General features: G+C 46.1%; 1 protein-coding gene across 1 annotated transcript in view; it reads right to left on the bottom strand.

The window, feature by feature from the left end:
• The window catches only part of LOC147111622 (neutrophil collagenase-like), a 105,048-nt gene that overhangs the window by 49,716 nt on the left and 42,980 nt on the right, over window positions 1-12,352 (bottom strand). The window contains 1 exon segment of the mRNA XM_085998285.1: window positions 2,039-2,157. Coding sequence (XP_085854411.1) covers window positions 2,039-2,157 — 119 coding nt within the window.

Below are 12,352 nucleotides of genomic sequence, written 5' to 3'. Positions count from 1 at the left end.
TATTTAATAACTTAGGAAATGTGGGAATTTTGTGAATCCTACACCTTATAGAACGTATACATAAGTGAGCGATTGGTCAATCTATGGAACAGACTCCCGAGGGACGACGGTGGAAGCAATTAGTATTGGTTCATTCAAATGCAAATTAGATTGATTTCTTTCAGAAAACAACATTATTGGATACAGAATATGAGTAATTTGAGACATGACATGTGTAGCATAATTGAGAGGGAAAAGTTGACTTTGAACCTATGGTTCTCAAAGTTTCCCACCACTGTGGTTTTGTGTCATTTCTGGGTTTGTTGTAGACTAATTGATAGAGATTGATTTCTATGTTCAGTCAACAACTCCATTACCATTGTACCAGGATGCTAGAAGGTGAACTAGATGGACCATGGTCTTTTTTCATCCAGGAATTCCAATGTTCCTATGTTGATTTGATATGAACATACGAAATATTTATATTTCTGAAGATTCTTAACTTTGTTGAAAAGCCTCAAAGATTCATTTTAAAGCATGTAAGCTCCATGTTTTCTGTTGTACCGCTGTACAGGAGACTCAAGTAGTGCAGATTAATATACATTCTCAGTGGAATTGCTTATTTAAGAAAAGATATACTTGCTCTTGAGGCGGTTCAGAGAAGGTTCACTTGGTTGATTCCAGAGATGAGGGGGTTGATGTATGAGGAAAGGTTGAGTAGGTTGGGACTCTACTCATTGGAGTTCAGAAGAATGAGAGGCGATCTTATCGAAACATATAAGATTGTGAGGGGGCTTGATCGGGTGGATGCGGTGAGGATGGGTGAGACTAGAACTAGGGGGCATAATCTTAGAATAAGGGGCTGCCCTTTCAAAACTGAGATGAGGAGAAACTTCTTCACTCAGAGGGTAGTAAATCTATGGAATTTGCTACCCCAGAGAGCTGTGGAAGCTGCAACATTAAATAAATTTAAAATGGAGATAGACATTTTCCTAGCAGATAAGGGAATTAGGGGTTACGGGGAGAGGGCAGGGAAGCAGACGTGAGTCTAGATTCAGATCAGCCATGATCCTATTGAATGGCAGAGCAGGCCCGAGGGGCCGTATGGCCTACTCCTGCTCCTATTTCTTATGTTCTTATGTTCTTATGTTCCACGTTTGTCTTTGTGCCACGATTTCAGTCTGATAGACAAATCTGACATATTATAGAGACAACAGTCTACTCCTGATAATTCAAAGTCATTTTTTGTGCTAAAAAATTTAATTTTCCAACAATTTGAATTAAACAATGTGGATAATACAGCAAAGTGGGAATTTAATGTGAATTATCGGATACCTTGAATTAGGAACAGTAAACTCTATGGGCCGAATTGTCCTGGAAAAATAATGGCGAGTTCAGGACACACGCCGTCATTAATGCACAAATCAGCCAGCATGTTCAGGGGGTTAAGAGACACTCTGAGTGTTGCGAATCTCCAGAAATTGCTGGTCAATTCATGCTGCTCCGCCATTTGCTTCACACAAAAGGCATCTCGACCTCAGCTTCCCCATTATTTTTAAGAACTTGCTGGATTGCACATTAATTGCCCATTAAACTCGCCGCAAAAAGTTAGGGCTCACAATTAACAGCGTAAGTACCCTTTTAACAACGTGATCATTGTTAATGCAATGCCAATCAATCTCTGCAGCCCAGAAAGAGAACAATTTAAACTGTTGAGTCTCATTTCGGATTGTAGTAAATTCTTCTTACAGATTTTAACTATTTCAAATTTCACTAAGGTTCCAGATGCTGTGTTGACCTTGTCACGTCGTTATCAGCTCTCACTTCCAGCAAGTTACAGCGCTAATTATATTCGAGCTGAACAGTGAAGGAAAAAGAATCAATAACAGTGCTTGCTCCAGCAGGATTTGGCCCATGCATTATGCTTGATTTGAAAAAAAATTATCGAGCAAAATCCAAATTAACTATAGTTTATGTATGATTTTTATACATCGTCGACAATAGAGTATTAGTAACATAGTAATACATTTATTATTAAAATATATGGGCAACATTTAACCTGTAAAAAAATACAGGTGTCTCCTGTTGATTGCATAGGCACCATCGACATTTGATGGGAGACTTGGCCAAGTGACTTCAACTGGGATTACCACTGAAGACCGTGCATTCCTATAGAACCTATATCACAATGAACAAAATTGCATCACTGGTTATCCTGGTGCAGAACTTGGTGGGATGATTGTCTACATATGAGTTCATGGCTGGAAACCACACCAGCTGTCAGTATATACTCAGAAATGACCTCAATATGCTTTAATTGATCTTTATCGGGGAAGAATTGCTGTGGTTGCTTTGTGTATCAAAGTTGTAAAAGTCTTGGCCTGGAGTTTCCACTTTGTTGCGCTGTTTGTTTCAGCACAATCCACCTAAGATCGGCCAAACCTGCGCAAAAGATCGAGGAATTTCAAGCACTAATTATGTCCAGTGCAAATCAAGGTTCTGTGATCTATTGCGCTAGTTTAAAAAGCATTACGCTAGAAGCCCCACCCCCCACCCACCCAATACTGACCATGCCCTCACATCGAATTAATCCCCACTGTGATTTTCCAGTAATTGCCTCCATTTGCTGGCCTTCGAGGAGGCTTTTAAAAGTAAGCTGTTTTCTTTTTAGACACAAGGACACAAATAGACATGTTTTAGAAGCTTTTAAATATTAAAAAAATATTTAAGTTACTAAGAAACTGACTACTGTACACCAATGTAAGTAGTAAATGGTTCTGTATAATTTGTTAAAGTCATTTTCAGTTATTTAAAATTGGATTACTCACAGGTGGTTGACAAGACATGCTGATTAAAAAGGCTTATTTTTTGTGATAAACCCATTTCTGCTGTAATAACAAAACTGTAACAAGTTACCACTCTTAAATATATCAAGGAATATATTGAAATGCAAAATAATTTTTAAAAGATATAATGGTCCGAAATTTGCGGTCGGTTTGGTGGAGTACTCTCAGAGTACCGACCGGATGCACGAAATCCAGAACTTACAGTCTGTCAATGTATGCATTGACAGTCATCCGGCGGGCCACGAAAAAGCAATTACTCATGCAGAGTTCCGACTGGCCAGCAATTGCACACCGCAATATTACTGTTCCCACGGACAGGTACAGGGTCTGTTTGCTTCAGCGTAAGGGGATTTATTTTCAGACATGATTGAAACATTTTCATATCAGAAATGATACACATATACTGTATCAAATGAGTTTCTGCAAATATTGGCCTGGATTAGAGTTTTAATGATGTTGAAAATTATTGTCAAAAAGTTAAATTTTTAGTGAGGTTGGTGGAATGAAGCTAAATATGATTTAAATTCCAATTCTGTAAATTGTAATTCGATCATATTTTGGGATTCCATTACATAAGAACATAAGATGTAGGAGCAGGAGTAGGTCATTTAGCCCCTCGAGCCTTCTCTGCCATTCAATAAGATCATGGCTGATCGGATCTTGGCCTCAACTCCACTTCCTTGCCCGTTCCCCATAACCCTTGACTCTCTTATCATTCAAAAATCTGTCTATCTCCACCTTAAATATATTCAATGACCCAGCCTCCACAGCTGTCCGGGGAAGAGAATTCCACAGATTCACGACCCTCTGAGAGAAGAAATTCCTCCACATTTCCGATTGAATAGGGTTTCCCCTTATTCTGAAATGATGCCCCCTAGCTCTAGATTCCCTCATGAGGGGTAACATCCTCTCCGCATCTACCCTGTCAAGCCCCTTCAGAAACTTATATGTTTCAATAAGATCCCCTCTCATTCTCCTAAACTTCAATGAGTATAGGCCCAACCTGCTCAACCTTTCTTCATAAGACAACCCCTTCATCTCCGGAATCAACCTCGTGAACCTTCTCTAAACTGCCTCCAATGCAAGTATATCCTTCCTTAAATAAGGAGACCAAAACTGTACACAGCACTCCAGGTGTGGTCTCACCAATGCCCTGTACAGTTGTAACAGGACTTCTCTACTTTTATACTCCATTCCCTTTGCAATAAAGGCCAACATTCCATTTGCCTTCCTAATTACTTGCGGTACCTGCATGCTAACTTTTTGTGATTCATGTACAAGGACCCCCAGATCTCTCTGTACCTCAGCATTTTGTAATCTCTCCCCATTTACATAATAATTTTCTTTTTTTTTTCCTACCAAGGTGGACAAACCTTGCATTTTCCCACATTAAACTCCATCTGCCAGATTTTTGCCCACTCAGCCTATCTATACCCCTTTGGAGATTCTTTGAATCCTCCACACATTTTGCTTTCCCACCTATCTTTGTATCATCAGCAAATTTGGCTACATTACACTCAGTCCCTTCATCCAAGTCATTAATATAGATTGTAAATAGTTGAGGCCCCAGCCCTGATCCCTGCGGCACCCCACTAGTTACAGTTTGCCAATCTGAAAATGACCCATTTATCCCGACTCTCTGTTTTCTGTTAGTTAGCCAATCCTCTATTCATGCTAATATCTTACCCCCAACCCTGTGAGCTATTATCTTGTGTAGTAACCTTTTATGTGGCACCTTATCAAATGCCTTCTGGAAATTCAAATACACAACATCTACCAGTTCCCCTTTATCCACCCTGCTCGTTACATCCTCAGAGAACTCCAGCAAGTTTGTCAAACATGATTTCGCTTTCATAAAACCATGCTGACTCTGCTTGACTATATTATGATTTTCTAAATGTCACTTCCTTAATGATGGACTCCAACATTTTCCCAATGACAGATGTTAGGCTAACTGGTTGATAGTTGACCACTTTCTGTCTCCCTCCTTTCTTAAATAGGGGTGTTACATTTGCAGTTTTCCAGTCTGCTGGGACCTCTCCAGAATCCAGGGAATTTTGTTAGATTGCAACCAATGCATTCATTATCTCTGCAGCCACCTCTTTTAAGACTCTAGGATGCAAGCCATCGGGTCCAGAGGGTTGTCCACCTTTAGTCCCATTAGTTTGCCTAGTACTTTCTCTCTAGTGATAGTGATAGTTTTAAGTTCTCCTTCACCCCAATAGCCCCTTGATTATCCATTATTGAAATGCTTTTCGTGTCTTCTACCGTGAAGACCGATACAAAATATTTGTCAAATTCTCCACCATTTCTCTGTTTCCCATTATTAATTCCCCAGACTCTTCCTCTAGGGGACCAATGTTTACTTTAGCTACTCTCTTCCTTTTTATATACCTGTAGAAGCTCTTACTGTCTGTTTTTATATTTCTTGGTAGCTTACTCTCCTAAGCTATCTTCTCTCTCTTTATCATTTTTTAGTCATCCTTTGCTGGTTTTTAAAAATTTCCCAATCCTCTGTCCTTTCACTATTCTTCGCAACATTGTATGCTTTTGTTTTCAATTTGATACCATCCTTTACTTCCTTAGTTAGCCACGGATGGTTCACCCTTCTCTTAGAGTCTGTCTTTCTCACTGGAATATATCTTTGCTGAGAGTTATGAAATATCTCCTTAAATGTTTGCCACTGCTTTTCGACAGTTTTACCCTGTAATATATTTATTACATTTCATTGCAGGATTCCCATCGGAAATGACTAAAATTGAATTCTGCTTTGTGATTGGAGGACCAGGCCCACGTGATCCCAGGCAAGCTTCTGCACCGCCTGTGTCCCTGGGATCCGTGGGCCATTTCACTGCCCTCCACCACGCAACCTCAGACCACAGGTTTTCACAGCTTTGCCACCATCCAGTAGGTGTGTCATTCTTTCGCAGTCAGAGGCGTGCTCCGGAGGTATGTGTTAAAACACTGCCAGGTTGCCCTGGGTCATGGAAGATTTTATGTTTGGCAATGTGCAAATGAATTTTAGCAGAAACGTGAGCAAAAAGAACACTTCTGAAAACTGGAGCAATTTTGAGCACAATTTGTGCCCAGATTGTCGATTGCGTCCAAAGCGAAACACTTGGCCAATCTTTTTAAATGTATTTATGATGTTGCTACACATAGAACTCTTTCCCCTATAAATGACCTCATTGCAGAGAAAAAAAAAAATTAATTTATTAATAGCTTCATTTAAATAAAGCTCAGTTGCAGAAAAGATGTTGGGGGAGAAATTCAGTTGGTTGCGCCACCCATTAGCGCCTTAACAGGGCGATAAGTGGGGCACGAGGCGGCTAGTGCCCGGGCACAGCAAGACCAGCGCCTCTCACGAAATTGAGCGGACATTTAGCGGTGGCGCGAATCTGCAATGCCCGCTCAGCTGTGCGCGCAGATCCTGACGTCATTTCATGGTGCAACGCCCTTGGGGCGCCCCGAACTGGAAATTCAGTGGCGCCCCCCTGCTTTCCGCCTGTCGCTCCCAGCGACTGGTTGACTGGAGCGGTTCCCAGTCGCTGTGGGGTGGGGGGCGCTGTTTAAAGGGGGCTCTTCCTGGCTTCTTTGTGGAAGCCATTTTTGGACCACTCCTTCTGTGAGAGAGAGATTTGCAGAGAGACAAAGGGAGAGCGCTTTCTGCATTGAGTCAGCGCTTGCAGAGGTACTATAGCAAAATACTGCAGATGTTGGAAATCCGAAATAACAACAGAAAATGCTGGAAAAACTCAGCAGGCCAGGCAACATCCGTGGAGAGAAATTTGAGTTGACGTTTCGGGTCGAACCCTTCTTCAAAACTGGAAAGAAAAGAAATTAGATCGAAGGCAGGGCTGCGATCGGACAAAAGAAGTGAAAGAAACAAAAGAGCTAGATGAGATGGTAATAGGCTGAGATTAGGTGTAAAGTGTACTGGCAGGGCAAGAGATAGCTGCCAGGTGTGAGAGAGAAACAAAAGGAAAGGGGGGTGGGGGAAAGGGGTGGAAAAATTACAAGAAAAATTGTGTAATAGGGGCCGAGGTTATGACCTGTAATTGTTGAACTCGATATTGAGTCCAGAAGGCTGCAGAGCACCTAATCGGAAGGTGAGGTGCTGTTCCTCGAGTTTACGTTGAGCCTCCATGGAACAATAGAAGAGGCCAAGGATGGTGAGGTCCGAGTGGGAATGGAGCGGTGAATTAAAATGACAGGCGACCTGGAGCTCGGGGTCACCCTTATGGACTGAATGGAGGTGTTCCGCAAAGCGGTCACCCAATCTGCATTTGGTCTCCTCTACATTGGGGAGATCAAACGCAGATTGGGTGACCGCTTTGCGGAACACCTCCGTTCAGTCCGTAAGGGTGACCCCGAGCTTTCGGTCGCCTGTCATTTTAATTCACCACTCCATTCCCACTCGGACCTCACCGTCCTTGGCCTCTTGTATTGTTCCACGGAAGCTCAACGTAAACTCGAGGAACAGTACCTCATCTTCCGATTAGGCACTCTGCAGCCTTCTGGACTCAATATCGAGTTCAACAATTTCAGGTCATAACCTCGGCCCCTATTACACAATTTTTCTTGTAATTTTTCCACTCCTTCCCCCCCCCTTTCCTTTTGTTTCACTCTCACACCTGGCAGCTATCTCTTGCCCTGCCAGTACACTTTACACCTAATCTCATCCTATTACCATCTCGTCTATCTCTTTTGTTTCTTTCACTTCTTTTGTCCGATCGCAGCCATGCCTTCAATCTAATTTCTTTTCTTTCCAGTTTTGAAGAAGGGTTCGACCTGAAACGTTAACTCAAATTTCTCTCCACGGATGTTGCCTGACCTGCTGAGTTTTTCCAGCATTTTCTGTTGTTCTTGCAGAGGTACTTTTGGATTCTGACCAGAACTTTGTAGTTGTTTAGCTTTTTCACTGGCATAACCTTGAGTGGCCACATACTATGGGGGCTGCAATGGGTCGGAACATTGGGCTTCTCCATTACATTGAGAGTGCTCAGAGATGCCGAGAGGGAGTGCCAATCATGGCCACACGGAGGAGGGCCAACAGGCATTGGCACAGGAGACATTACCGTCCCAGGGTTTTCCGCCAACAGTTCTCGTACCTCAACATATCTGAGGAGCAGTGTTTTCGGAGGCTGCGATTCAGCAGGGAGGTGGTCACTGAGCTCTGCCACCTGCTTCAGCCAGATCTGCAGCCTCAATTGAGGAGCAGGACATCTCTGTCGGTGGCAGTGAAGGTCACAGTGGCTCTCAACTTCTATGCCACCGGCTCCTTCCAATCCGCTACTGGGGACATTGACAATATCTCCCAGTTCGCGGTGCATTGCTGCATCCATCAAGTCATGAATGCCCTCTTTAAAAGGAGACGTCAGTACATTTCCTTCCCCATGACCCCGGACAAACAGCAAGAGCGCGCAATGGGATTGCAAGAATAGCGGGCTTCCCCATGGTCCGGGGCGCCATTGACTGCACGCATGTGGCTTTGCAGGCCCTGTAAGAGAATGCTGAGGATTACCACAACCGGAAGGGGTTCCATTTGTTGAATGTCCAGTTGGTCTGTGACCACAGAGAGTTGATACTCACTGTCAATGCCCGCTTTCCAGGCAGCAGCCACGATGCCTTCATCCTGCGCCAGACTTCTGTGGCAGACCTTTTTGAGGCCCTGGCTCACCCAGGAGGCTGGCTTCTCGGGGCCAAGGGCTATCCTCTGTGCACCTGGCTGATGACCCCGCTCCGTTCACCCAGCACCCCTGCTGAACAATGATACAATGAGAGCCATCAAGCGACCAGGAACATCATTGATCACACAATCGGCATGCTCAAGCAATGGTTCCGCTGTCTGGACCATTCCGGGGGAGCCCTTCAGTACTCACCTGAGCGAGTCTCCCATTTCGTTGTTGTGTGCTGCATGCTGCATAACCTGGCAATCCTCTGGACTCAGCCACTGCCACTAGACATTGGAGCACCAGCAGAAGAGGAGGAGGAGGAGGAGGAGCACCAACATGGGAGAGAGGCACAAAGTTCAAGGGCCGCCTGTCAACGGCTGATAACGAGTTGGTTCTAGGCCCCCTCTGAGGGAATGGCTTCTGCCATTGAAAGAACATGAATGGAACCATGCCGCAACCCCTAAGCCGGTCAAGGCAACAAATACTTCAAAGAGCAAACATACACATTCTGAATAAAGACACTTCTTTATTGAACAAACTGTGTGCCCTTCCGGCATGACAAAGTAATAGAGAGAAACCCAAAAAAAAGCAGTCAGTCACATAACTGGCTCTCACAACCTGGAGACAATGAACAAAACAGTAACCAAAAATGACCATGATCCTCGGCCTTCAATAAAACATTTAACAGCATTTTGCCACACCTCCTACTTTTTGCCCTTCGAGGGTGATCTGCTTCACTTGCGAGATTCGCCCCTTCCCACCCTGCAGCTCCTCCGCAATGGGACGCCAGTGGCTTCAGCAAGGCTGGGGGAAGGCTGCTGATTTTCAGAAACTGAGACTGCAGTTGCCCTTGAGGAATGGCCTGGACCAGCTCTGGGCCTAGAGGGCCCGGCTGCTGACTGCTCCAACTCTGCATGGGCGGCAGCAGTCTGTCCTACAGGTGGTAGCAGCTGCAGTGGAGAAGTGACAGTGTTGGCAGCAGGAATGCTGTCATCCTGACAGAGGGCAGCAACTCCCTGGTCGGACGACACCCTGGCACTCCCACGAGGCAAAACTGCAGCATGTGGAGCAATCTGCTGAAGCACAGACTGTGAGGGCCCCGGCAATTCGTGCCCGATCCAGCAAGGGGGGCAACAGTCAGTGCTCGTGTGGCCTCAATCTGCATCTGCATGAGACCAGCCACTGACTGCATTGCAGCACTAAGCACTTGCGTGGCAGCTGCCTGTGCTGCACCGAAGTCCTGGAGACTCCTTGCCTGTGCTGCGCCAATGTCCTGGACACTCCTTGCCTGTGCTGCGCTGAAGTCCCTCCTTGCCAGTGACACGCTGAAGTCCTGGACACTCCTTGCCAGTGACTCTATGGATTCGAGCATCCTTGCAATTGCAGCCATGAGCTCAGTGTGCCTGTGCTCCGCCTGGGCGCTCATTTCAGTGAGGAGCTGCACCTCTTCTGCGCTCACTGTAGCAGGACTCGAGGCCAGACTCTCCCTCCGGGGAGAAGGCCGCCGAGCTTCCCTACCCCCGCCCCCCCCCACCGTGTTGCTGCAGCCCGCTGGGCCCCGGAGCTTCACCCTCCTCACACCATTCCCCCCTGCTCCCCTCCAGGGAAGACGTGCCCCCATTATGGCCATGGGCTGCTTCAGCTGAGGGTGGCACTGATGGTCCAGCTTCCTCCTCGTCGTCGCCTTCAGAATCATTCACAGTGGCAGCTTGAGGGCCCACCTCCTCACCTGGCGAATCAGCATATGAAAGCAGGGAGGTACAAGAGTGGCTTTAGCGTGAGGACAGGGTGGCAGCGAGGGAGGCATGAGTGCTGCAATGTACTGTATTGGTTCAATAGTGGCAAAGGATGCTGGTGTGAGGCACAAGTGGAAGGAGAGAGGTCAAAAAGGTGATGACATTACCATTGCTGTCCAGAATGGGGTAGGCATCTCCAGTGGCGATGGGGCCAATCATCTGGCCTGCCATAATCCGCTGGACTCACTGCTCCAGATCGGTGAGGGCTTGAAGGTGAGGCCAGCCTCCCCTGGTCCGTTGCTGCTGCCTCCTGTTATGGGCCAGTTTGCCTTGCAAAAGAAAGGATGGGCTCTGAGTACAGTGTGAAGCCCTGATCTAGGCTGCACTGCCTCCCATGGTGGAATAGCCCTTACAGTGTGAAGCCCTGATCTTGGCTGCACTGCCTTCCATGGTCGATTAGCCCTTACAGTGTGTAAAGTGCTGAATGTGCGTGTGAGTTTCATGAAAGGCCCATAGGTGTTGGATGAGGGTTGGGCATTGGGGCTTTCAGGACCCTTTGGCCACAAAGTGAGGTGCACATTCAGGGATGAAGAGGATTCTGAAAAGGGTACTCACCTTGACGACCCGAGTGAGGTTGTTGAACTTCTTCCTGCATTGCACAGGGGTCCTAGGCACCATGCAGCTGGAGGTCACTCTGTGAGCCACCTCCCTCCAAATTTTGCACTAGTCATTGGGCAGAGGCCTCGTGCCACTGTCTGGGAACAGGATAGATCGCCTGCACTCCACCACGCCAACCAGAACCTGCAAGGCCCCCTTGCTGAACCGCTGCACTCGCTCCCTGGCCATCTCCATGGTCCTAGGCGTAAGAATGTGGCAGCAGGTCTGTCCAGGCCGAGAATCAGGGCTCTGATGCATTGGGTGTGGCTGCAATCCAAGATGGAACCTCCCCTTTATGAGCTGACCGGCGCCAGTGTGTCTGCGTCCAATTGCTAACTAGCCGCACCTGCGCTGTGCCCGCCCTCGGTGGTAGCGCCTTGCTTCTCAGGCTTATCACCTTAAGACAGTCATGCAGCGCCTGTTTTAGCGCTCCAAGCACCTCCTGGGGCGAAGCAGGTCAATTTAGCAGTAGGTGGCGATAATTTGCGCCGGGCGCAAAATTTCGCGCCCGCTCGATACTAACGCCCCAAACGGGGCAATACTGAATTTCTCCCCCGTTATATATTAAAGAAGAAGAACTAGAAGAAAAATTGTTAGAAATACACAGCAGTTCCAACAGCTTCTGAAAAGGGTTTAACCTTCATCAGGTGTGGACCCTGCTGGCAAATATCCAGCTCCTGTATTTCTAGCAATTTGATTTTTTATAGCAAAGATGTTGCACTTTTTTTTAGCTTGCTACCAGTTGCTTGCGGTCTTTTCACTTTTACACAGCCTAACATGAAGGTTAGACATGTTATTGGCGCTCTATGGCTGATATTAGGTTCACCGGGTGGAAAGGGGGAGGTAGCAGCCCTGAAATCAGACCACTGCAAATCCCACCCCATTCCCACTCCGATCCTGCCCACTGCCTGGTCCTTCACAAGGGCAGCCCAATGTAAGGGGTGGTGTGTGTGGTCAGCTTCACCTCTGACTCCCTGAGTGATTCGAATCACTCCCACTCCCTTGGTTCTAGATTTTGGACTTATTTGGGGGTTGCAATGAAATTGCAACAGACAACTGAGTTCGTGAAAAGAATTTAGATTTTATTTTGATACAGGAAAATATACAATACAATAATCTTATTACTCTAAAAGGGGGAACACTTTGGAATATGTGAGGGAGAATGACAATAGACTACCTTACCCCTCCCAATCCCACTACACTAACTAGGTTGGATTCCAGAGGACCAGCGAAATGCTCACCAAATGACTTTCTTGACAGTTGTAGAGGTTCGCGATTTCAGGGTACTCTTTAGTTGTGGCAGTTGGGGCCTGCTGTACCCTGGATGTGGTGGAAGACTTCACCTGCATTGGGTTTTCAGTCTTCGCGTGTCCGCTGATGCGGTTGGGTGCATATTTGGATTTATCGGGTAAGTACCCAATTTCCTTTGTTTAGGTATAGTTTTTAGAGTTTTCTTTTA

This window comes from Somniosus microcephalus, chromosome 10, assembly GCF_052327205.1.
Source record: "Somniosus microcephalus isolate GS21.2 chromosome 10, FLI_Smic_1.0, whole genome shotgun sequence".
In the NCBI taxonomy this organism is placed as follows: Eukaryota; Metazoa; Chordata; class Chondrichthyes; order Squaliformes; family Somniosidae; genus Somniosus; species Somniosus microcephalus.
This window is presented reverse-complemented; position numbering and strand designations above follow the sequence as displayed.